Source organism: Artibeus jamaicensis, unplaced genomic scaffold, assembly GCF_021234435.1.
Source record: "Artibeus jamaicensis isolate MK-2021 breed Jamaican fruit bat unplaced genomic scaffold, CSHL_Jam_final contig_700, whole genome shotgun sequence".
In the NCBI taxonomy this organism is placed as follows: domain Eukaryota; kingdom Metazoa; phylum Chordata; class Mammalia; order Chiroptera; family Phyllostomidae; genus Artibeus; species Artibeus jamaicensis.
This window is the reverse complement of record NW_026521930.1, coordinates 2,566,781-2,593,116: the sequence shown is the minus strand read 5'-3', so window position 1 is coordinate 2,593,116 and position 26,336 is coordinate 2,566,781. Positions and strand designations below refer to the sequence as shown.

At 41.8% G+C, this 26,336-nt stretch overlaps 1 protein-coding gene, 1 non-coding gene and 1 pseudogene across 7 annotated transcripts in view; 2 read left to right on the top strand and 1 right to left on the bottom strand.

Annotated features, from left to right (window-relative positions):
- The window catches only part of ARHGAP17 (Rho GTPase activating protein 17), a 91,898-nt gene that overhangs the window by 24,332 nt on the left and 41,230 nt on the right, over positions 1 to 26,336 (top strand). For 5 of the 6 annotated variants that reach the window (XM_037127427.2, XM_053671805.1, XM_053671801.1 and 2 more), the window contains exons 2-6: positions 14,609 to 14,648; positions 18,209 to 18,313; positions 24,387 to 24,460; positions 24,632 to 24,743; positions 24,971 to 25,047. In XM_037127427.2, coding sequence (XP_036983322.2) covers positions 14,609 to 14,648; positions 18,209 to 18,313; positions 24,387 to 24,460; positions 24,632 to 24,743; positions 24,971 to 25,047 — 408 coding nt within the window. Of the gene's footprint in view, positions 1 to 14,608; positions 14,649 to 16,799; positions 17,215 to 18,208; positions 18,314 to 24,386; positions 24,461 to 24,631; positions 24,744 to 24,970; positions 25,048 to 26,336 lie in introns of those variants that run through there. The other variant, XM_053671804.1, reaches the window with a different exon arrangement.
- On the top strand, positions 2,026 to 2,235 carry LOC119035923 (uncharacterized; annotated as a pseudogene).
- Positions 11,446 to 11,548, bottom strand: LOC119035924 (U6 spliceosomal RNA). Its single transcript, XR_005079903.2, has one exon. It is a non-coding gene; the product is annotated as a U6 spliceosomal RNA (small nuclear RNA).

Sequence of the window (26,336 nt, the reverse complement as noted above, 5' to 3'; positions counted from 1 at the left end):
TCTTCCTCAGTTCTTGAGATTCAGTGACGGCTCCATGAGTACTGGCTAAATGGACGAAGATCTAAATATATTGTAGCAGGTCCATCCTAAGCTGGTTTCTATCTAGCGGTTCTTTGGCCCCTCTGTGAATGAACATTGCACCTGAGAGCCACCAGCACTGGCCTTTTTACAGCCTCATCACCAGCAGTATGAGCACAGCACAGCCACTTAAGATGTTGATCCATTGATGAAGGGTTTTGCCAACTCACCACATACTTGGTTTCTAAGTTTCTATGTATAGTGCGCCTATGATCCTCCTTGGTGGCCTCCAACCCACACTGCAACCCACAACCAGCCCTTTGTTTTAAGTGAGCTGCCTGCCCTGCTCACTTTTAGAATTTTAGAATTGTTTCATTGCTCCAATAACATATGTGGTTAATTCTCATTCCCATCCTTACACTCTGCTAGCCACAAGTCTGATTTCTGACTTTATAGACTTGCTTTTTCTGGCCATTTCATATGAATGAAATCGTCTGTGTTATTCTAAAAGCCCCCCAGGACTGTCATATGTAGTCCCCTACATTGTGGTTGAGAAACAGTAGTGTCTCCTACATTTTTTTGTTGTTTACTACTGTTCCCTGGGTTTGGAGTGACTCCTGCTGGGGCTGTCTTTTAGATAAGCTGTAAGTGAAATGGGTCCTTATAAGCCGGGCTGAGAACTTAATGATCATTTATAGTCTGCTTTCTATGGGAACGTGCTTTTTAAAGTCCAAATGTGCTGACTTAGGAAGAAGCATTTGGAAGAGCCTGCACAACCTGTCTTGAGCTGCAAAGTGCTTCCCTGCCAGTGGCCACAGCACTGAGTCGGAGATGAACCCCCACACTGTGTGACCTTGGCCTTCGCACTTCACAGTAGATTTTCTGTGGGTTTTGCGCCTCCTGGCCTCTTGCACTGACTGTCAGGGCAGCAAACTGACCTCCCACCCGCCATGCTCTCCTGGGTCTCAGCTCCACGTGCACTGTCCTCATTGTGACATTTCGCAAATAATTCTCACATAAATTTGCCTGCTTAAATAAATTTTGAAATCTCAAATTCAGCTGTCTCCAGGTCTAAGCAAACACTGAACATGCAGGCTGGGGAGGGAGGGACATGGAAGTCCTTGAGTGACCATTGAGGGGAGTTACACAGTGCACTGGTGGCCTCGAAGTCCCTTTCTGACTTTGCCATATGCAGGAATCCCTGGTGGAGCTTTGAGACTTAGCATGTGGTTTCTGCAGGGCTAGCAAACAGATTCTATTTCATGTGCTGGGGGAAAGCCAGCCGACCTACCAATCAGAAGGCCGCAGGGATGGGCTTACACATATGGGAAAATGATCAGCTCAGGTCCATTTACTCTTAAATGTAACATTCATATTTGTCGTTGATTGGAATCAAATAATATTATGGAGACTCAGTTAAGATTGATAACAGTTTTGTTATTATTTAAAGTAAAAAAATTATTAGCTGTAAATATGTGGGCAAAATTCCATCACTGGGGGAAATTGTTCAGAGTATAGAACTTTAGATATTTTTTGTCCATATTATTACCACAATACTTTCTATTAGACCATTTTCTCCTCTGATAAATACCCTATGTTTTCAGTCTTATGCATGAGGAGATTTTTTTTCTTTTCCCATACTATCTCATTAGAGTAATGTAAATTCTTTTATGACTTTTAATACTTCTTTGTGAAATGAGTAACAAATAGTATATTTATAAAGTGTCACAGGATCCTTTATTCTTAAAATCCAATTATGTGGATTTCAGATTCCTTCCCAGAAATGTAAGACGGCTAATCTAATGAGCTAAAACAGGAAAAATTTACCCTGGTTCTCTATGAAATCAAACATGTGCCTCCGCACTGGGCACCAAGACTCTGGTGGGTTTTATAAGTGCCCGTGACAGGAGATGACAGTGCTGCATGATGTCTGGCTCCCAGCACAGTAAAATGCACCACTTAGATGTAGCTCTGGCCACTGTCATTTCACTGTGCATACAAATTTGTATCTTTTCTCAGCCTTTTGGCTAAGATCAAGGGTAGTATTTGTTCTTACCAGTCTGACAAATTCCTCTGTGGGCAGTGACCATGTGGTATTGTTGCCCTATGGACACACTGAGGTTCCTTAGTAGATTGGTCAGAGTTTAACTTACTCATCAGGATGTACCTAGATATTTTGAGGTAACCAGAATTTAAAATCAGTTTTTTAAACCTCTCCATGTTCCACTTCTTTTTTTGTTTAAACTGGTGTAGCAAAGTGAATATGTAAGTAAAAAAACCAACAGAACTATGATCTGTGCACTTGTAACCCCTGACACACAGTGCTGGGATCTTGGGGGTGATGGGGAGCCATCGATGTATGTTTGACGTTAGTATTGGCCCCATGTTTGCCTTCCTGGGTGGAGAACAGCTGTGAGGATTGAAAAGGAGCAGTTTGGTGGGGTCTTAAAAAGCCAGCTCCTCTCAACTTCTGAAACACAGGTTGGGACAGCACAGAAATCCCCTTTCAATATCCTAAGAATTTAGAAGTGATTAAAAAGGATTGGGATTTCATGGGAGACGGTACTCCACCTGTACCTAGGTCAGGGGTTGACACACTCTGGCCAATGGGCCAAATCTGGCTGCAGTGGCTCCGATGGTTTTTGCATTTTTAAATGGCTGGGAAAAAATCAAAAGAAGAGTATTTTGTGACATATGACAATTGTGTGAATTCAAATTTCAGTGCTCATAAATAAAGTTTTTGGAGCACAGTAGGTTCATTTATTTGTTGTCTGTGGTCACTCATTCTGTACCAGCAGAGCTGAGTGGTATGGCGGAGACCACCTGGGCAGTAAGCCTGTGGTGTTTATGATTTGGTCTTTCCAGAAAAGATCTGCTAACACCTGAAATAGACAGCCGTATTTATTAGATCTTGTCCTGAAATCTGTTTGTAAGTAGGGATGAGACAGAAAACAATTGTTCTAATGTGTTAGCATTTGGGAGGCACATGGTTAGGTGTAAGTGGAGAGGTAAAAGTGGGTAAGTAGAGGAGAGACATAATTTCTGATTTCTTTCACCAGCATCACCAGCGCCGGGCTCTGCCTGCACATTTGGACTCTGTTATCGGAGTCAGCTACCCCCGTTAATTTTGGCAGCAGCTTCTTGCATGTGAGGCAGAATGCTAGAGAAAGCATTTCTCTAGCTAGAGAAAATAAATACACTTCCACAGCAGCCTTGCATACCAGGCCTACAGGCATGGTTTGCACCATACCCACAAAAATCATTGGTGCAGACCTAGGAAGGGCAGCCTTTTGTAAATGGCCAGATTGTAAATCTTTTGAGCTCTGCATGCCATATGGTCTGTCATGGCAATTCACCTCTAAGGTTGTTGTGTGAAAGTAGCCATAGATGGTACATTAACCAGTCATCCTGTCTGTGCTCCAATAAAACTTTATTTGTGCACACTGAAGTTTGAATTTCATACACCATAATTTTCTGTGTCAAAATATTTAGTCCTCTTGATTTTTTTCAACCATTTAAAAATAAAAACTACTCTTCACTGTCAGCCATACAAAAATGGGTGGTGAGCTGGATTTGACCTGCAGGCCTGGTAATATGGTTTACTTTTTGTGTGTTTTGGATTAAAACAGATTAATTTTGGAAGGGAATGTCACATTTTAATTTTAGTCATTGTAGATTCTACTGTGAAACACAATTCTGCATATAAATGACTGCTTTCCTGCCCAGTGTTCTAGAACCTTTTTCTTGCTACATGTTTTGAAGTCTAGAATATTTTTCCAAACCCTTCTCTATCATTGTGACAGCCATTTACTTTTTTATTTATTCACTGGAGGTATATTTGTTAAGCACCTATGGTGCGGCAAGGCAGTTGCTAAGCTAAGGTGCTGGGGGAGCAGTGATGGCTAAGGTAGACTTGGCTTCTGTGCCCTTGAAACTCTCTGGATAGTGAGGAGGAGGTCATTGATGCTCTGCCAGGAAGATCACAGCATGCAGAAGGTGTGGACTTGAGCATTTATTTCCTTAGCCCCCAGAATCCATACTTTATGAAAATGTGTGTGCCCTAAATGCACAGTCAGTACCCTGAGCAGCAAAATGGTGGTCCACAATAATGGTGTTTGCATTTTAGTGTAGTGGTGGCAGAAACTCCTCTAGAAATTAGTCTAGAAGTTAGATATGGAAATTGTCAGGCCAGCCAGTTCAAAATTTTCCTTTGACCCTGTCTCCTAGTTTAAGCATTTTCTGATTCACTGCTTCAGATTGGGAATGTTTGTGTTTTCTCTTGGCCAGATGAGTGGGCCGAGACGTACATCCTGTTAATCATGACTGCAAGGTTGGACATTACTACAACTAATGCAGGGGAGGATGAACATATCAAGCCAGCACAGCACTGCTGCTTAGGCTTTGGGAATTAATTATGAGGGATAAATCTTATGCTTTACCAAAAAGTGATAAATACATGAAAATTACTTGACATAAGCCTTGGTTGAATGACTAGTGAAACTGCAGTGACTTGCATAGGAAAAAACAAACCCCAGGGTGAAATGGCAAGCGGAAGTGCCTTCCTGCTTGTATTGTTTTTCCAGTTACAGACAGGAAGCATTCGAGTGGAGTGTTGCCAAGCACAGAATACTGGACACAAAGAAGGCTCTGACAAAGCAGAATAAAAAGCTCATACACAAAATGTTTAGGTGTGTGAGTAAAATGTCTGATTTAAAATTATGTACCATAGCCCTGGCTGGTGTAGCTCAGTGGATTGAGCGCGGGCCTGCGAACCACACGATCGCAGTTCGATTCCCAGTCAGGGCACATGCCTGGGTTGCAGGCCGGTTCCCTGCAGGCCAGTTCCCAGCAGGGGACGCACAAAAGGCAACCCTACATTGATGTTTCTCTCCCTCTCTCCTTCCCCCCCTTCCCTTCTAAAGATAAATAAATAATAAAAAATTAAAAAAAAATTATGTACCAAGCATTATTTTGATTATTGGGTAACTTTGTCCACTGCTTTATTTTTTTTGTCTGTAGGTGCAAATTCAGTATATTGCTCTCCCCTTTATCGATGAATTTAAAAAAACCGATCGAAGATAACACATCTCAGTAAAAACCAGGTTTCTTTGGCTAATATACTGTAAATGTCTTTTGAATGAGTACCTGGGCCAGTATTCTGAATAATGGGGGGATTTTCCTTAGGTAAGAATTCCACATCTCTGGTAAAGATGAACAAACACTCCAAAACAGTTCAGCGTAAAAGGGCTGAGCCTTCGACCATGACAATGATGAGGGGGATTAGATGTTTGGACCACATATTGGGGGAGTTGGAGATGGTGATGTTTCTTTAAAATAAGGTGGAGTTGGACAGGCCAGTGGGGAAATCTTTGTAGCAGGGAGCCACCCTGATTTGTATATTACATTCTGGAATTATAATATGTCACTTAAAAGTAATCTTTCCTGGCTCTGGCTGGTATTGAGCATGGGCCTGCGAATCAAAGGATTGCAGTTCTATTCCCAGGCAGGGCACATGCCTGGCTTTACAGGCCAGTTCCTAGCAGGGGACGCACAAGAGGCAACCATACATTGATATTTCTCTCCCTCTCTCCTTCTCTTCCCCTCTAAAGATAAATAAATAAAATCTTTTAAAAAAGTAATCTTTTCTGGATCTCCCATATTCCTGGATTAGAAGAATTAGTATTGTTAAAATGTCCGTACTGCTCAAAGTAATCTGTGGTTTGATACAGTCCTTATGTTGAACTCCAGTGGCATTTTTCACATAAATTGAAAAATGATCTTAAAATTCATATGGAAACACAAAAGACACTGAGTAGCCAAAGCAGTCCTGGGTAAGAAGAACAAGGCATCACTTTCTCATTTCAAACTATATTATGAAGGTGTAGTAATCAAAACAGTATAGTATTGGCATAAAAATATACACATAGATCAGTGGGACAGAATAGAGAGCCCAGAAATAAACCCACACCTATATGGTCAACTAACCTTTGACGAGGGCACCAAGAACTCAGTAGGGAAGGATAGATTCTTTAAAGTGCTGCTGAGAAAAATGGATATCCTCAAGCAAAAGAATGTAAGTGAGCTCCTGCATTATACCACTCACAAAAATGAACTCAATGGATTAAAGAGTAAAATGTAACACCTGAAACCAAAAAACTTCTGGAAGAAAACAGGGAAAAAGCTTTTTGAAATTGGCGTTAGCAATAATTTAATGGATACGACACCAAAAGCACTAGCAACCAAATGAATAAATAAACAGGTGAAACCACATCAAACTAAAATGCTTTAGCACAGCTAAGGAGACAGTCAACAAAATGAAAAGGAAGCTTGTAGAATGGGAGAAAATATTTGTAGACATCTCTGATAAGGGGCTAATATTAAAAATATATAAGGAACTCATACAAAGCAATAGCAAGCAAAGAAAACAACCCAAGTAACCTGACTGAAAAATGGGCAAAGGACCTAAGTACTGTCACGTGTTGCTAAATGGCAGGATATATTCTGAGAACTTTTCATCATGCGAACATCATGGAGCACACTTAGATAAAGTGGGATGGCATAGCCTCCTGCACACCTAGCTTGTAGGGAGCAGCCTATTGCTCCTAGGCTACAAACCTGTTCAGCATGTTACTGTATTAATACTGTAGGAAATTGTAACACAAAAGTAAGTATTTGTGGGTTTGAAAATATCTACACAGAGGAAAAGGTAGAGTAAAAATGCAGTATGAAAGATAAAATATAGTACACTTGTGTAGGGCACTTACTACCAATGGCATTTGCAGGACTGGGTCACTTCTTTATATCCTTATTCTAGAAGCTATTTTCTGTTTTGGGGGAGAAGCTTAACATTCTAAAACAGTTCATCAGTCAACCTTTTTCTCAACTGTTTTTTTTTTTTTTTTTTTTTTTTACTTTTTAAAGTTTTTTATTAGAAGCCAAGGCACAAACACATTAGCTTAGGCCTTCACAGGGGTGGAATCACCAATATCACTGTCTCACACCATGACATCTGGAACATCTTATTACTGCTCTTTGGTGGGAATAAGATGCATGGAGCTGCCTTCTTCCACGATAACAACATCTCTTCTGGAACACCTGTGGAAGGACCTGCCTGAGCCTCTTTGTAAGGAGGTGTCTCTCTTTTCAGAAATAGGTCCATTGTGGTTTGCTTGCTTTGTTGCTTTTGTTTCCAATGTACATTTCCTTGTTAGAAGATAATGTGCCATGAACTTTCCTCTCTGTTAATAAAAACCTTTCAAAGTTGGGATCCGTGTTTTTAAAACATTTTAAGGAGCTTGTTGAGGTCTGCAAAAGCTTCTGCTAAACATTTCACTATGAATTTTCTTGGGGATTCCTTTTCTTCTACCATTGCCTTTTCTCTTGCCTCTTCTTCACCTGTGCTCCTGTTCAGTCCAACAACTCCTCATTGGTCAGTTCCTCAAAAAGCAACTCTGGGAGCTCCCCTGTATCACCCGCATCCACAGGCAGGTTTTAATTGTTCGCCATCTCAACCACAGCCTTGTTGAGTTTCGCAGTCTTCCTGCCACTACGTGAAGGCCACAGCATCATGACGGTACAACATCACTAGGCAATGGGAATTTTTCAGCTTCATTGTAATCTTATGGGACATGACTGTAGACATTTTTCTAAAGAAGGTATACAAATGGCTAACAGGTATGTGAGAAACCACAGTGAGATTTCACCTCATACCTGTTTAGGATGTCTGTTATCAAAAAGGCAAGAGATAATAAATGTTGGTGAGAATATGGAGAAATTAGAACATTTTTACACTGTTGGTGTAAATTGGTACAACCATTATGTAAAATAGTATGGAGGTTCCTCAAGAAATTAAAAATAGAATTGCCTTATGATCCAGCAATCCCAGTTCTGGGTATATATCCAAAGGAAATAAAATCAGTACATCAAAGAGATCTGCACTCCTGTGTTCATTGCAGCATTATTCACAGTGTAGCCAAGATGTGAAAGTGACCTACCGTGGTATGAATGGATGAAGAGGTAATACACACACACATATTAGAGTGTTACTCAGCCTTAAGAAAGAAGGAAATCCTGCCATTTGCAACAAGATGGATGAACTTGGAGGACATTATACTAAGTGAAATAAGCCAGACACAGACAAAAACTATATGATCTCGCTTATATGTGGATTCTTAAAAAAAAAAAAAAAATTGAACTCATAGAAACAGTACAGTGATAGTTGCCAGGGGCAGGGGACTGGGGGAAATGGGAAGATGTTGGTCAAAGAATACAAGCCTCAGTTAGAAGATGAATAAGTTCTGGGATTGAAAGTGCAGCCTGGTGACTGCGTTTAATAACACTGTTATATACTGGAAATTTATGGAGAGAGTAGATCTTAAGCATTTTTACAACAACTAACAAAAATGGTGACTCTGGGAGGTGATGGATGAGTTCATTAATCCAGTTGTGGTAGTCATTTCACAATGTAAAGGAAATCATTATATTGTATACTTTAAATAGATACAGTTTTGTCAATTATACTTTTGTAAGTCAGAGAAAAAGTAACTTTTCCTGATTATAGGTCATTTTAAATAATTTTGGTAAACCCTAAAATCTGGTTCAGAAGATGCATTGGATGTCTTTCTAAAATTAATTTTATCAATGTAATATACAGAGTGTCCACAAAGGCAGGAAACCTAAAGTTACATATGAGCAGTATGTTCACATTTTCACATATTTTATATATTTTTCACTTCCATCAGGTAAAAGGCCTCTAAATTTTTTTAAAAATTATTTTATTGTTGTTCAAATGCAGTTGTCTGCATTTAGCCCCCACCCCACCCCCCTTGGTTTTGTCCATGTGTCCTTTATAGTTGTTCCTGAAAACCCTTCTCTTCCCCCCCATTATCCCTTCCCACCTCCTCTCTGGTTACTGTTAGATTGTTCTTAATTTCAGTGTCTCTGGTTATATTTTGCTTGCTTGTTTGTTTTGTTGACTAGGTTCTACTTAAAGGTGAGATCGTATGGTATTTGTCCTGCACCACCTGGCTTATTTCATTTGGCATAATGGTCTTCAGTTCCATCCATGCTGTTGCAAATGGTAGGAGCTCCTTCTTTCTTTCTGCTGCATAGTATTCCATCATGTAAATATACCATGGTTTTTTGATCCATTCATTGACCGATGGGCACTTAGGTTGCTTCCAGCACTTGGCTATTGTAAATTGTGCTGCTATGAAAATTGGGGTGCATAGGTTCTTTTTAATTGCTGTTTCAGGGTTCTTAGGATTCAGTCCCAGCAGTCGATTTGCTGCGTCAAAAAGCAGTTAGTTACATTTTTAGTTTTCTGAGGAAAGTCCATACTGTCCCACAGTGGTTGCACCAGTCTGCATTCCCGCCAACAGTGCACTAGGGTTCCCTTTTCTCCAAATTCTCTCCAACACTTGTTTGTTGATTTGTTTATGATGGCCATTGTCAGTGGTGTGAGTGGTATCTCATTGTGGTTTTAATTTGCATCTCCCTGATGTTCGGATAGTGAAGGTGAGCATCTTAAAAGACATATTAAAAGTATGTCTCTGGGTCCTCTGTATGTCCTCCTTGGAGAAGTTTCTGTTCAAGTCTTTTGCCCATTTTTTAATTGGGTTGTTTGTCTTCCTGGAATGGAGTCATGTGAGTTCTTTATATGTTTTTGAGATCAAACCCTTGTCTGAGATATCATTGGTAAATATTTTTTCCATATAGTTGGTTCTCTTTTCATTTTAATGCTATTTTATTTAGCCATGCAGACACTTTTTAATTTGGTGAGATCCCATTTGTTTATTCCTTCCTTTATGTCCCTTGTTCTAGGGGACATATTGGTGAAAATGTTGCTGCATGGAATGTCTGAAATTTCCCTGCCTATGTTCTCCTCTAGGACTTATATGGTGTCATGGCTTATATTTAAATCTTTTATCCACCTTGAATTTATTTTTGTATATGGTGTAAGTTGGTGATTGATTTTCATTTTTTGCAGTAGCTGTCCAGTTCTCCCAACACCATTTGTTGAAGAGGCTATTTTTACTCCATTTTATGCTTCTGCCCCCTTTGTCAAATATTAATTGGCCATAGGGACTTGGGTTTATTTCTGGGCTCTCTGTTCTGTTCCATTGGTCTATGTATCTCTTCTTATGCCAGTACTGGGCAGTTTTGATTACCATGGCTTTGTAATATGGTTTGATATCAGGTATTTTGATCCCTCCTATGTTGTTCTTCTTTCTCAAAATTGCTGCAGCTGTTTGGGGTCATTTATGGTTCCATGTACATTTCTGAAATGTTTGTTCTATATCTGTGAAATATGCCATTGGTACTTTAATAGGAATTGTGTTGAATCTATAAATTGCTTTGGGTAGTGTGGACATTTTTATGTTGTTAAGTTTTCCAGTTCACGAAAATAGTATATGCTTCCATTTGTTTGTGTCTTCCTTAATTTCTTTCTTCAGTGTTGTGTAGTTTTTTGAGTACAGGTCTTTTACATCCTTGTTAGGTTTATTCCTAGGTACTTCATTTTTGTTGTTGCTATATTAAATAGGATTTTTTTCCTAATTTCTGTTTCTGATATTTCATTGTTGGTGTAAAACAATGCCTTTGATTTCTGCATATTCACTTTGTATCCTGCTCTGGTTTTGCCAAATTCACCTATTAGATCAAGTAGTTTTTTGGTGGAGTCTGTAGGATTTTATGTGTATATTACCATGCCATCTGCAAACAATGACAGTTTTGCTTCCTCCTTTTCAGTTTGGATGCCTTTGATTTCTTTTTCATGTCTGATTGCTGTGGCTAAGACTTTCAATACTATGTTGAATAGGTGTGGTGAAAGTGGACAACCTTGTCTTTTTCCTGATCTTAGTGGGAGTTTTTAGTTTTTGCCCACTGAGTATGATGTTCGCTGTAGTTCTCTCATGTATGGCCTTTATTAGGTTGAGGAACACTCCCTCTATTCCCACTTTGCTGAGTGTTTTTATCATAAATGGGTGCTGTACCTTATCAAATGCTTTTCCCACATCTATTGATATGATCGTGTGATTTTTGTCTTTGTTTTTGTTTATGTGATGTATTATGTTTATTGATTTGCAAATATTGTATCAGCCTTGCCTCCCTGGAATGAATCCCACTTGATCATGGTGTGTGATCTTTTTAATGTATTGCTGGATGCAGTTTGCCAATATTTTGTTGAAGATTTTATTGTCTGTGTTCATCAGCAATACTGGCCCGAAGTTTCCTTTCTTTATTGTGTCTTTATCTAGTTTTGAGATTAGGATGATGCTGGGTTCATAAAAAGATTTTGGGAGTCTTCCATCTTCTTGGATTTTTTGGAATAGTCTGTGAAGTATAGGGGTTAGCTCTTCCTTAAATGCTTTGTAGAATTCTCCTGTGAACCCATCTGGTCCAGGGCTTTTGTGTGTTGGGAGTTTTAAAAATATAGAACACTTCGACAATTTGTATGTCATTCTGTTGCAGGGGTCATTCTGATCTTCTCACTATCATTCCAACTTTAGAATATTTGCTGCTGAAGCAAGCAGAAAAGCCTGTACATTTAAAGCAAAGGGTCCAGTTTTTAACTTTTAAATAGGAAATAAATATGTTGGTTTGCCTTGTGTTTGGATGCTCTGTGGTATGTGCTCTGCTGTACTTTGTGTAGGTTGAGAGTTGGACACGGTGCTTTAGAGTTGGAGTTATGCTTCCCTTGAAGTTAGGGATCACTTAGAGTCATTAAGCATGCTACTTGAAAATGAAACTAATATAATATTTTTTAGAATTTGAAACTGTGTGTTCATATAGTTTAAAAAAATCAAATAATCATTAAAGGGTTATCACAAAGTAGGGTGGATTCTCTTCCCCACACACCCATCTCCCAGCTGAGATTTCTCCAACCAAAGACGCAGCTCCTTTCAAATTTTAGCTGTTTATTCTGGCTTTTACTCAAATTCATATTTATAAATATGTATAAATTGCTAACCTTTGGGTTAAGTTTAGGTATCATTTATTGACCTCTTATGATACATGGGGGTTAAGGCTCTTGTGTAACCTTTTTCTCTGCTTCTGCTCTCTTATCCTGCCCAATGCAGTTATATTACAATTTTTGGATATATTACAATTTGATATTTGCATTATACTATCATATGCAGTCAGTTATTTCAAGGTGCACATCGTAGTGTACTGTGATTATCTTTCCAATGGACTTTTTTGTTTCTTTCTCAAGGTAACACTTGCTTTGCTGTTTTGTGTGTGTGACTGTCACAGGGCTATGCTCACAGATGTTTTAGCATCTGAATCCCCTCCTACTCCCTCAAAGCCCTGATTTGTATCATTTGCACTTGTTTGTATCATGTTTTATTTTTTATTTCAAATTACCAGAATGAGGTCCCTGAACAAGGCACTAGGAGGAGAAGCACACCAGTGGCTCTCCTGGGCCACCCCAGCACACCACTCAACACTCACTCACCTGCTAATAGTCCACCCTGGGGTTTTAACACAAGTTTGTCTCTTCTTCTATTACAGTTTTAAAATAACTTCATTTCATAAGAGGACATATTTTCTCTGAATCTCTTTGTTTGAACTTATGAATACAGCTCACCCTGGAACAACATGGATTTGAACTGTGTGGGTCCACTTACATAGGGTTTTTTTAAAAATAAATACTGTATAATGTATTTGCTTTATGATTTTCTTAATAACATTTCCTTTATGTTGTAAGAATACACATATAATACATATTACATATAGAATATGTGTTAATGGACTGTTTATGTTATTGGTAAGGTCAGCAGTAAGCTCTTCATAGTTAAGTTTGGGGAGAGTGAAAAGTTATATGTGGATTTTTTACCATGTGGGGATTTGCTGCTCCTAACCCTTGCGTTGTTAAAGGGTCAACTGTATTTTAATAGGAATTGGGACTTTCCTCTGTGTATACTTACATTCACAGAAGGAAGAGGTTTTGGAGTTCTGTCAAGGTGTGTGGGGCCCTCCCTGTTCAGATCTCTGGGTCTTGGCCTGAGAAGACAGTGAAAATTCCACAGTCCATGGAGGTGTTTTGTTAGAGGCGGGGCCAGGCTACTGGGAACTGAGCAGACATCAGGAAGCTCAGGCAGTCTCATGCCAGGTCAGCCCTAGTTCGGTTGACTGTTGGGGTTCTTTTTGATGCCAGTTGCTTGAACTCACAGTCAGCTGGAGACCTGCTGCACTTCCCTGACTGGCATGACTACCTGTATTTGGCACTTCAGCAATGCCTGGCTTCTGTGTGCCAAGTGAGCCCTGGACTGGATATTTTGGCCTGCTGTTTGCAGGACCTGTTCAGAGAGCTTCCTTGGAAGCTGGGAGAAGAGCCTGACCTAGTCTGCAGGCTTTTCTCCTCTCAACATGGGAGATAGTTGAGTCAGATCAGAGTTCCAGTTTCATACAGAAACCAGTAAGTGAGCCACTCCCATGGGCATCCAAGTTAACTGGGGCACTGCCGTGACAACTGGTATTGGAGTCCTCTGTGGCAATGCTCAGTTTTACTTGACATGCTAGCACCCAGTGTGGGCTGGAGGTATGCACTACCATCCTGCATACAGCTGGTGCTGATCTGAGCTTAGCAGTGTTTAGAGGTCGTTTCTAGGGGGTTGTGTTCACTTTCTGACCTGATGGCTTTTCCTTCTCTTGTACTAGTTCACGGGCAAGATCTGCAGCCTTCCATTCTGCAATACATCTTATAAAAAAGGGTTCAAATTTCTTGTTCCTAGATGATGTTCCCTTCCTCCCCTAGCCCCCATTATTGAGGGTTGCAACAGACTTTCCCTTTCCTCTCAGAAATGTCCTTGTTTATTTCCATGGGAATTTGGTAGGGTTGTTAAATGGCTTGGCTTAAATCACTATTTGAGACAGAAGTCCAAATGCCACTTAGATTGTAGTAATTCTGGGCATTTTATATATGTAGCAACATGCTGCCCTTTTGAACTGCAGAGATAAGTCTTCTTACAAAGTGATTGTGGTCAGCAGCTGGGGGGGGCACCAGCAACACCTTTGCTGGCTGTGGCTGCCATGTTGCTTTTCTGCAAGGTCCTTGGTACTAACAGTAGTTCTAAAGCATAGATGAGAGCAAGTTGTGAAAATAACTTTCTAAAGTAAAGATAAGGAGAAATTTAAAGGAAGGAGCACTGATTGTTACTATTGTATATCACTGAATACTGCTTCTAGATTTGTGACAAACTCATTTCAGGCTGTGAAACTCAGAAATGATCATTTTAGGAATTGAAGTTTAAGTTCCTCTAGAGCTAGCTACCTGTTCTCATTCGGGTTGCCATGGAACTCTGGGCGGAGCAGAGCTTGTTAAAGAAGGGAAGCGTCTTGCTCCAAAACTACTGAGTTAGAATCTCTTCCTGAGGTGAGTTTGGGTTGTTATTCTCGGTAAACTTTTGTTTGTTTTTCTTTGATTTTGCTTAAGTTGCCCTCTGATGTAAAAATTTATAGAATTTCTCCTCTTGTTACATTCGCTTCTGCCTGTTTTGTTTTAAATTCTGGGGTAATAATTATTCATTGTCCTGACTTGCTTTTCATCTCTGGATCTCTAACTGTGAACTTTTCATTGTTCCAACAGAGCCGAGAAAACAGAAGTCCTCAGTGAAGATCTGTTACAGGTAACAATATTAAGTCTTTTTGAACTGTTCTGTTTAAAGACATGTTAAAAAAAATCCATAGGTCAGAACTAAAGCTTATGTTCTTGTTTTTGTTTTTGTTTTTTTTAACCTGAAACAGAATAAAGTTAATTAGCATGGTTTGAGCAGGAAAGAACAGCTGTCGAGTTGCTCAGTGATAAAAAGGGGATCTGAAACTCTGCTGTCTTGTTGTAAAGTCCAAATGGGGCTAGTCCCACTTTCAAGTACCAGGTGTCAGAGTGGGGGCAGGGGAGGGACCTGGTTGCCTGGCCCATTCCTGGCACTGTGGCCTGGTCATGAGTCCTGGGCAGGCTGACGGACTCTAGTTTGCTACTGTGATGGTGCCCTTGATGGGACAGGCCCTGCCAGCTGCAGCAGAGGCCCCACTGGCTTTAGCCTAGAGTTTTGACTTCTTGCTCCCTCTTACAGTTTTGTTCCCCGATTCTGGGCTGAATTGGGCCCTTGGAGGACTTAGAGTCTCAGTGACAGTGATTGGATGTGTTGGGACCACCATGAGGCAATAGGGTAGCCTCAAGGCATTAGCTCCAACATTATTTCCTCTTTGTAGGAAGGGGTGTTTCCTGCTCAGGCCCTGAGCCAGGGCCACTCCACTCCATCCCTCAACAGGTTTCCCTAACTTTGGGACAGGGGTTTCTCCCAGAAATCCCTGGACCCTTGATATACATCATTTCCCCCTACCGTACGCCAACATCACCCACAGCAGATACTTCAGGAAGGACAAGAACCTCTTTGGTATAGAGGTTTCTATTGAGCCTCCTCACCTGTCTCCTTGCCTCTCATTTCTGTAACCTGCAGCAGGTGTGCTCCAGTGAGTCACCAAGGACTAGAGACCTGCTCCCAGGTGGCTTTCTGCTCTTCCTGTGGAGGGAAGGAGTGTAATATTTTAAAATGCTGTTTTCACCATGTTGTGCCATGATACCCTAAATCATGACAGCCATCTGCAGGTAGAATATTTTAAGAACATGTTTTTTTTCTTTTTCGGAAGGCTAGAAGTTTTTGTTAAGGATTAGAAGGGTTCCCCTCCTTTTAAGATTTATTAGAGACTCATATTCTTAATTATTTCCTCACTGCTATTTGTCATATATTTCAAACTCATTTTCAGACATTCAGAAATATTGTTTGGTCCAGGTAAGCTTTAACTACACTCAGTTTTTGCATCAGTATTCTCCTGCCCACATCCCCCATCAGTGATAAACATCACCTCATTTACTCCTTGAAGCCTTGAGATGAGGCCAGAGGGCCGAGTTCTCATGGAACACAAGTGGCAGCCATCTGTTCTTGTCCTTTTGCTCAAGTATCCACTGGGGCCTGAGAGTTTTCCAATTTCTAGGAACTCTTTATTTTGTGTCACAGACACTTACTCCATGTATGCCATAATTGTTACAGATGTTTTCCTGATTTCTGTTGTTTTTGAGAATATAGGAGAGTAGTGGTTTAAAAGTGTGGAGTCTGGTGCCCAGCTACCTGGATTTGAACTCCAGGTTTGCCCTTGTTGGCTTGGTGGCCTCAGGGGTTTACTTAACCTCCCTGTGCCTCAGTTTCCAGTTTTCTACAAGGTGGGTAATAATTCTATGCCCCTATAGAGTTGTTGTGGGAGGGGGGTAATGAATTAAACATGGGAAGCACTGAGAATGGAACCCTATATGTGATCAGTGCTAAATGGTGATTTGTTTTATTCCCACTCTTACAAGCCACAGAAATTATTTTGTTTCTTTTGTTAAATTTCCCTTAATTTACTCTCTGTTCTCCTGTATCTGATTTTCAACCTTTTTCATCTCATGGCACACATAAACTAATTACTAAAATTCTGTGGCACACCAAAAATATATTTTTCTCCAATTTGACAAAATATAGGTATAATTTTGATTCATTCACACTGGATGGCTATTGTTGTGTTGGCTACTGCTACTTTTTATTTGACAGTCTAAGGGAAAAGAGGTCAGTGCCCCTGACTAATAGGTAAAATTCTTATTGAAGAATCTTGATGAACTCCTGTTGAAAATCACTATCCTACATCCTTTCTTAGATCTCCATGAGAGCAGTTTAAAAGGCTGTCTTTTTATTTCGCTTGTATGTTGTTTCCTAGGGCAACTGTGATTCCCTGGAGGGCAGGGACCACCATTTATTTCCTAATCCCTTGCATAGGGACTCAGTGGATACATGTCCTTTCAACAGATATTAAGTGAATACCCTCCATTCGTGTGCCAGATGGCATTCCAGGCTCTCAGGATCAATCAGTGAGCAGACAGCCCAAGACCTGTGTTCCTACAGGCTTTCCATTGTAGTAGAAATTGGAATCAAAGTGAAAGGGAGGGTTTTTGTTTTTGTTTTTTCCCTCCATGCTTTCATGGCAATGAAGAGAGTGTATTTGTTGTCTAATGTCTTAAAGTCTGGCCATCGTAAGATTTGGGGAAGCCAACGTGGCATCTGCTCCTAAATATGAATGTGCCAGCCAGACAGGGCCCTGTGATCCCCTGGGCTTGCGTCTGGACTGAAGCTGCTGCTGCCCTGAGGACCTGCTCACTTGGTAAAATGGTTTGGGGTAAAAATGTATTCTGCTTTGAATTGTTGATTTTTCTTTAAAACAGAAAGCATCCCTAAGGGCCTGCTCTCATTCTTAATGAGTCATCAGAGTACACATTTTTGGCATTCCTTCTTGTAAAAAGCAGGTCCTTTTGACATAAATAGCCATATCCCAGTGGTAATATTTTGGGAAGCTAATCATGAGGCAGGAGTCCTCTAAGTCAGTGTTTCATATTGTGGCTGCCATTCTGCTTTAGGGGTTTATTAAAAAAATAAAAACAAAAACTTAACTCCTAGCCCAATAAGGAATAAATTTGAAAACACTGGTCCTGAGGTTAGATTGTAGACCATTTGCTTTGTTTTTTTTGCCTAATGTGTGTGGAAGGCTGCACTGCCATGTGCAGGAGAGAGCTTCTGAGTGCCCTGGGATTTTCCCTCCCTGCAGTGGGCCTGAGTCTGGGCCCAGGATACTCGCTTGCGCCTCTGCAGGTTGAACCTTGCACATTCCTGATGCTGCTGTGGTATGCAATTTCACTGCCACTCCTCTTTCTGATAGCAAGTTTTAGGTGGGACCGTCCCTTCTATCTGCAAATACATTCAGCTTCCAAGGGACCTAAAACCTTCAGAGTAAAGGAAGTCTGTGATTCTCAATTAAAGGTGGTTTTGTCCTCTGAGGGATTATTTGACATTGTGTAGAGATAGTTTTGGTTGTTGCAATTGGTGGCATGGAGTACTCTTTGTATCCAGTCAGTAGAGGCTAGAAATGATGCCAAACATACTGTAATGCACAGGACAGTCACCCACAACCCACATTTATCCAGCCCCAAATGTCAATAGTGAGAACCCCTGGTGCCAGTGAACAGAAACCATTTGCATTTACACCTGAGAGCCAACAAATTTGACTGCAGATGCTTTTACTGCGTAATGTAGGCACTAACTTAAGGGACCAAGTTTATTCTTAAGCCCTGCAAGTGGCTCATTGGTCTCTGTTTTGTCAGATTGAACGGCGCCTGGATGCAGTTCGGTCAATGTGCCACCATTCTCACAAGCGACTGACAACCTGCTTCCAGGGCCAGCATGGTACCGATGCTGAGAGGAGACATGTGAGTATCAAATGTGATTTTGAGTCAGAGATGTTGTGTCTTTGAGGGCCTTTTCTCCTTTGATTGGCTGGATTTCCCCAAGCAACATCAGCAGATTCCCCTGCAAATTTGTGCCTTGTATCCCATTTGTGCTCACAGCACCTGCCCTACCACAACATTCTTTTGTGCTGAAAACATCACTGAGCTGAAAGCCCTGCTCACTCCAGTGCTTTTGACTTGAGCCACTTATTATTGATTAGAGAATGGACATGTTGATTTAGGAATCCTTTGATGGCAAAAGGCTGAAGACTTGTCTGAAATTGACTTCGAAAGTAGGATTTACTGGTTTACTTCTGCAAAAGTCCAGAAGTTTGAATGAACTTTAGGTAAGGCTTGGTCTAGCATTTCAGCGATGTGACCAGAAGCCCATTGTCTTGCCTTCTCTCCCCTTTCCCTTCAGTGTTTGCTTGGCCCCTAAGTCGGTCGCCCTCCTTGTTGCAGGTTGGCTACCATTACCTTCTATGGGTGCTCTCTTCCTTATGTGTATCCCACAGGAGTAGAAAGCTTCTCTTCCAGTGGTTGTCTTAACAGAGTGAGAAATCTTCTTTCTATATTGCTTTGTTACCAGGTGTCTCAAAACGAAGAGCTGCCACACAGATGGCCTGTGTCACCCTTTTATATTTCCTGCAGACATTTATGGGGCATCTCGACAGCTGGGTTATTCTCTCTTGCCTGAGCATTCTGCAGTTTGTATAGCAAAGGGTGGAAGTTTGCGTACACCTACAACCTCAAGTGCCTGCTGCAGGCCCCATCCTTCAAAGTCAGACCCAATCCACTGATTCTGCCCCTGCCAGCTCCTCCTCTTGCCATGGCTTCTGTTCACCTGCCCTTTGAATATTGTTCCCCGGGGTTCTGTCCTCCTCAGTCTTCTCACAGTCACATTCCTTGGGCCGCCTCCTCTAGTCTCACGGCCTCTAACTGATTTCTCCATGCCAGTACTTCTAAACCATTTGCAGCCAAGTAAAGAACTCTCTCTCTTAGCTGTCTGCTTTAGTATGCATAACCAGTTCTTCCTTAGGGGCTGACTCAAATTCCATCCACCCCGTTATGCAAACTAGAAACTTTAGGGTTATCTTACATCCCCTTTCATCCTATCCTCTCTCTCCTGGAGTGCCTTCATGAGCAAGTCCTGTGACTCTCTGTGAGTACTTTCTGACTTTCTTACCCCCACTCCAACTCTGCCACCTCACCTTAATGTGAAACCCAATGTCCTCTCACTTGGACTGCCACAGGCTCCTCCAGAGTTAAATGTCCTGTTGATTGCCCTCTTTCCATACTGTCTTCAACCTGATTAACAGAATTGGTCTCCCGGAATACAAATTGATCTTACTACTCTCCTGCTTAAAAACAAGCAAACAAAAACAAAACTTAGTTGTTCTTGACAGGGAACAGGTTACAGTCCTGGGATATTTGGAAATGTGTAGAAACATTTCTGGTTGCCATAGAGACTGAGGTTCACTACTGAATCCCAGGCATTTGAAAGGTGGGGGACCAAGATGACAAACATCTGTAGCGTCTGGAAGGACAGTTCTGCACAGGTTAGTGACCATAATGCCATCAGTGTCTGGCAGGGACACTCCACTGCTCAGTGCCTGGGTTAAGCCTGAGCTCTTCAGCATGATTTAATAAGTCTTCGGTAATCTGACTGCGTTTTCCTTTATAAGTCTCATTGTCTCCGCTTCCTGTCATTCATGCTATATGCCATTGACCTTCACACAGCTAGGTGTTTGACAAATATTTGTGTCTAGTGAATGCATGTGACAGCCAGGCTGTGTCTCAAAACAGGCAAAAGGAACAAGACATACCATGTACAAGTACTGGAGGTATAAAATGAATAACAGGCCACCTTCACCTAGAAGGTGCTCACAGCCCGGTGGGGGAGATGTACACAAATGTATACTTATAAAACAACATGCTAAATAAAATATGCACAAGGTATTTTCAGGTGAGGCTTTCTGGAGGAGGTAGTAGCCTAGCTGTAAAGGCAGGAAAGAGTGGCAGGTAATAGGCCTATTCCAGGGAGCCAGGGCAAAGGTTACCTGGCCCTCCTTTGTAGGTGGTAGTGAGCTTGGGGTTAAGTATACAAGGTTGTGACTTCCGCCAAGATGGAGGCATAGGTGGATGTGCCGTGCCTTCTCACACAACCAAGTTTAGAGACAACTAAATATTAGCAACAGAAAACACAGCCAGAACACGGAAAATTGAACTTTTCGGAAGTCCGTTAACAACAAATTCTTCAGCCTGACCGGTAAGGGGCGAAACCAGCGGCTGGTGAAACGGGGTTGCACAGGAGGACTCGGTCAGACGGACTCAGGCGCGCGGAATCCTGGCACACGGAATCCAGGCGCAGGGTTGGACCTAGTGAGCGACCGAGCGAGCAACCAGGCGAGCGACCGTGGGGGAGACAGGGGGGCTGCGTGTTGACTGTGGTCACCCATTTGTGCGCGGGTGGACAGGCGAGGGAGTGGGCGGTTGGACTGGGGCCTGCGGGTCCCGCGGCAAGCGGCAGTGGAGGGCGCCGCCATTTCCCTGCTCTGACCCCACCTCCACGTACAGCGTCATAACCCAGCGACTCTGAGTGGCCCGGCCCAGGGGAACCACCTAAGGCACTGATCCTCACCCAGCTGCGAGAAACAGCAGAGGGGGTCGCCATTTCCCCACTCTGACCATGTCCCCACATACAGCATCAACAACCCAGCGACCTGGGAGTCCAAGGCGCCGCTTCTCACACTTAAAGGGCGCGAACAGACCAAAAATGGCTCAAGAAGACCTCAAAGCCCCAGAGCCAATAGATCTAAGTGATGAAGAAATAGCAAAACTCTCAGACGCACAGTTTAAAACATTGGTGATCAGGATCCTCACAGAACTGGTTGATTATAGCCACAAATTAGACAAATATATGAAGGCGAAACTAATTGAAATGAATGGAATTGCACAGGACACCAATAGCAATGAAAAGGAAACTGGGACTCAAATCAATGGAGTGGACCAGAAGAAAGCAAATAATGGCCAAACAGAAAAGAGTGAAGAAGCAAGAATTCAAAAAAATTAGGAGAGTCTTAGGAACCTCCAGGACATCTTTAAACGCTCCAACATCCGAATTATAGGGGTACCAGAAGGGGGAAAGGCACAGCCACCAGTGGAAAACTTATTTGAACAAATAAGAAAGGAGAATTTCCCCAATCTGGCAAAGGAAATAGACTTCCAGGAAATCCAGCAAGCTCAGAGAGTCCCAAAGAAGTTGGACCCAAGAAGGAACACACCAAGGCACATCATCATTACATTAGCCAAAATTAAAATGAAGGAGAGAATCCTAGAAGCAGCAAGAGATAAGGGGACAGTCACCTACAAAGGAGTCCCCATCAGACTGTCAGCGGATTTCTCAAAAGAGACCTTACAGGCAAGAAGGGGCTGAAAAGAGGTATTCCAAGTCATGAAATCCAAAGACCTACAACCAAGATTGCTCTATCCAGCAAAACTTTCATTTAGAATGGAAGGACAGATAAAGTGCTCCTCAGATCAGATCAAATTCAAGGAGTTCATCATCACCAAGCCCTTATTATATGAAATGTTAAAGGGACTTATCTAAGAAAAAGAAGTTAAAGAAACATGAACAGTGAAAGGACAACAAACTCACAGTTATTAACAACCACACCTAAAACAAAAGCAAACTAAAAGGACAGCGAGATCAGGAGTGGAAACATAGAAATGAAGATCTCAAGGAGGGTTAGCAACAGGGGAGTGGGAGGAGGAGAAGGGGGGAGAAGGTACAGAAAATAAGTAGCATAGACAGTAGATAGAAAATAGATGGGGGGGGCAAGAATAGTATGGGAAATATAGAATCTAAAGGACTTGAGACACATGGTCATAAACTAAAGGGGGGTAATGGTGGGGATGGGGGGTAGGGTGGAGGGGAATGAAAGGGGGAATAGAACAACTGTAACAGCATAATCAATAAAAAAATTTAAAAAAAAAACAAGGTTGTATGTAGCCCTCGTTTCTAAAACCTAATGCCTTAGTCCTCCTTTTTTAATCTCAAACAAAAGTTTCTGAGACAAAGCTCTGAGGAAGTCTGCACTCTGGAAGTCTGCATGCGGGAAGAGCAGTCACCACGGAAATGATAGAGGAGATGACCAGAAGAGGTCATAGAATATGGAGAAAATCACAGCAGTCTTTAGGGCTGTAGGAAATATAGGAGGAGACCCCAAAAGCCCCACCAGAAACCCCCACACACATGAAGAGGCAAGAACTAAGGACAGAGAGACGGGGCAGGTGGCCTTCTCAGCCCAAGCCATTGATGTGGCAGAGCTTATGTTATAGTTCATATCAGATCTAGAAATACTTTTTGTGCAGTTGGCATGCATTTTATAAATTATGACTTTAGAGTTTTTTAAAATGAGTCCTGGTGACAAAAAGCTGTTCATGCTTAGGAAGCCCTCAGCTCTCCCTGTGGAGGAGTTTGATGTTGATGGGCAGTATCTTTGTTAATGAGCTCACATGTTAAATAAGCAGAGCGTCCTTATTTATGGACATGAGAAACAGGATTGATGTGGCTTTGGGGTCAGAGCATAGAAACCACAGGCTGTTTACAGCTGGGAGTTGGAATGATACTCATCAGAAAAGATTCCTCTCTGTGATATTCCCCCATAGGCCTGTACAGCTCTAGAGTTGCACCAAGTATATTTCTCTTGATTATTACATTTAATTAAATTCCCTCAGAAAGGATTATCTTCTACTGAAATGAAAACACACTGCCCATTTTCTCATATATTCCAAGTCTAGAAGTGTGGAAGTGGGCAAGCGGGCAAGTGAAGCTGGATACTTATTGAAAATAACTTGGGTAGAGGAGGGATGGGTAAATATACTAGTTGTTTATTTTAAATTCAGTGGACGCTTTCGAACATGCTGTACATTTATATGGTCAAACTCCAGAATATACAAAAGAACACAAAGTGAGGTCTTTCCCTGTTACCCTCTTCAGAACCACCAGCATTCCTTCAGTAGCCTCTCAGAGGTGTTCTGTACAATACAAGCAAATACAGGTGTGAGTGTGTCAGATGGAGCCCTGTGAAAGCAGGAAAGACAGGTGGCATGCCCAAGGTTAAGGCGCAGAGCCAGAGTGAGGTGGATCCTGTGTCTAATGTGAGTACCCTTTCTAGTGGGGAGGCAGAGTTACATGGGACACTACACATTGAAAGCACTTTCTGTTAGCAGATTATGGTGGTGTAACCAACACACTTCTTACTTTCCTAGTATCCTGAGGTGTGCCATCAGCCAGTGGTGCAAGACTGATTCTGAGGCTCAGGCCACCAGCACTGGGGTCTGGCTCTGCCATCCCTCTCCTGGGTCATTCTGTCTAACCTCTAAGCCTTCAGGTTTCTTGACTATGCAATGAAAACTTAATCAGGTGGTCCTTATGGCCATTTCTAGCTGAGAAAAAAAAAACAAAAACCTGTGATCAGAAAATAAGTGGCTTTGTGCTTAAAAATCTAAAAAATGTTTCTTTAGAAATTCAGCTAGTTTTGGATCTGTAGCTAAAGCTTAATCTTTTGATTATAGCCAACTTAACTGCCACTATAAGAATGTCTATTCTGACGAAAGTTTTTGAAGTTGAGCGCCATACTGCATTTATTTTTGTTGTGATATCAGAGCAAGTCTGTGTCTTGTGTCCCTCATGCCTGAGACATAGTGTGCACCTGTTCATTAATAATGTTAACAGCAACAACAACAACAAAGCATCAGCTAACATTTACTGGGTACTTAACACATCCTCAGTACCTGAGGTTGAATACCTCCTTCTATCCTTAACGGCCCCGAGACACTCTCAACATTATCATACCCGTATTCTAGGTGCACAGAAATTGACCAGAGCTTAAGTCACACAGCTCATACCTTTGAAACCACAGCAAGAGCCCAGAAAGGCTGTCTCCTACCTGTGTTCTTTGCCTGGAGGAGAAATCAATGAATGATGACCTGAAGTAGGTAACTGACAATGGGTGTCAATATTCATGAAAAAAACTCTTTGGCTTTCCAGAAAAAGCTCCCTCTGACAGCTCTCGCTCAGAATATGCAAGAGGCAGCAACACAGCTGGAAGACTCTCTCCTGGGGTAAGAGGCACTACTCTCAGAAAGAGCCAGGCACCCTGGGTTAGTGGAAGTAGGGGGGTGGGGTGGGGTGTTCATGGCTATATAATAGGCATCTATTATATAGAGGGCAGAACTGACTCCCCTTTGTAAGTAGGTGCTTGATTTAGTGAACTTGTGTTTGTTGTTCTAAAGGAGGATGCTGGAGACATGTGGAGATGCCGAGAATCAGCTGGCTCTAGAGCTCTCTCAGCACGAGGTCTTCGTGGAGAAGGAGATTGTGGACCCATTATATAGCATAGCAGAGGTGGGCACTTCTGGTACAGGCTGGGCAGCAAATGGTGCTCTTGTGTCTGAAAACTTAACAATAATCAGTGGCTTTGACTTCTTTTTGGAAATACAGGGAGTGAATTGACAGTTCACAATCCTTTGCCTAAGAGAAAAGAAATCCATAAATAAATATTTTAGTTTTAAATGTTAAGCCAAAAACCCAAAGTTCATCCCAATTGGTGTGAGATATTATGTTCTTTCTAGGTGGAGATTCCCAACATCCAAAAACAGAGGAAACAGCTTGCCAAGTTGGTGTTAGACTGGGACTCAGTCAGAGCCAGGTAAGGTAGAGCTGGAAGAATAACCAATAATGCGGCAGCATGCCTCCTCCCCATTCACCCTTCCCATCCCCAACACGGGTGAGAGAAAGACCCCTTTATGGACAAGTGGAAATTGTCATATGTTCACCCACCTGAGCTGCTTGCACCTGCTTTGAGGCCTTATTCTCCCAATCATGGCAGAAGGGATGATACTAGACTAGACCGTCCTGATCTTTGTGAACCAATAATGAAAAGAGGAAAGAAAAAAGAAACCTGAGTGCCTTGAGGGGAGAGAAGACAGTTCTAAGAGCATTGCTCTTGGCAAAGTAGAGCGTAGGAATAATTAGATCTGTGATCTTAGCTCTTCAGGGTCCCAGCATGGTCAAAGCCCATGTGCCATTATGATTACCTTCACAATCAAATGCCACACTCAGAAGAGAGGCACTTGGGTAAAACTAAGTACCACCCCAGACAGCTGCTGACTTGTGGGCTGATGTCATATGACTGGTCTAGTGCACTGTGGCCTGGCCACAGCCTCAGCTGCTTTCTTGATGAGCACATTTGTATCAGTGACCTATGTGGGTTTCTCCCTGGGTCCCTGGGAGTTGGGAATGGCCAGGCAGCCACCACTGCCAGGTCTTTTCTCCTACTTTATCACAAGGGTTGACAAACTTCATCTGTAAAGGGCCAGATAATAAAAATGTTTTCATCTTTGCAACTCAGATGGTTCCTGTTGCAATTGCTTGGCTCTGCCACTGTGGCATAAAGGCAGCCCTGTACAATCTGTACATGAATGAGCATCGCTGTGTTCCAATAAAACTTTATTTATAAAACCACATGGCTTTGCTGGCACCTACTTGTTAGCTCTTAATCCTCACTCAAGTCCCGTGAAGTAGATATGATTATCTGTTTGGCAAACATGGCAACACAGCTGTCATTTACAGAGTTTCTTCATGTCAGATGCTTTTATTGCTGACTTGGAAAAGCTGTGACAATGCTGCCTTGTTTGTAAGACACTGTTGACTATCAGATGCACCACTAATCTGCTGTTCGCTTTGGAGGCAGGGAGAAACACCACTCCATTAAAAGTCAAGTTAGTTATCACCTCTGCCCCCATGAGCTTCCGTATTATTGCTATAGTATATATTCTTATTTTGTCATTTTGACTTACTGTAAAAGGAACATAGTATTCTACATTATGTTTAAGATTCGCTGTAGATGTTTGTCTTTAGAATATTTATTCTTACAAGGATTTTTTATCAAAGTGCTTTCATAGCTATCAGTTGCTAGATACATGACCAGAGTTATGG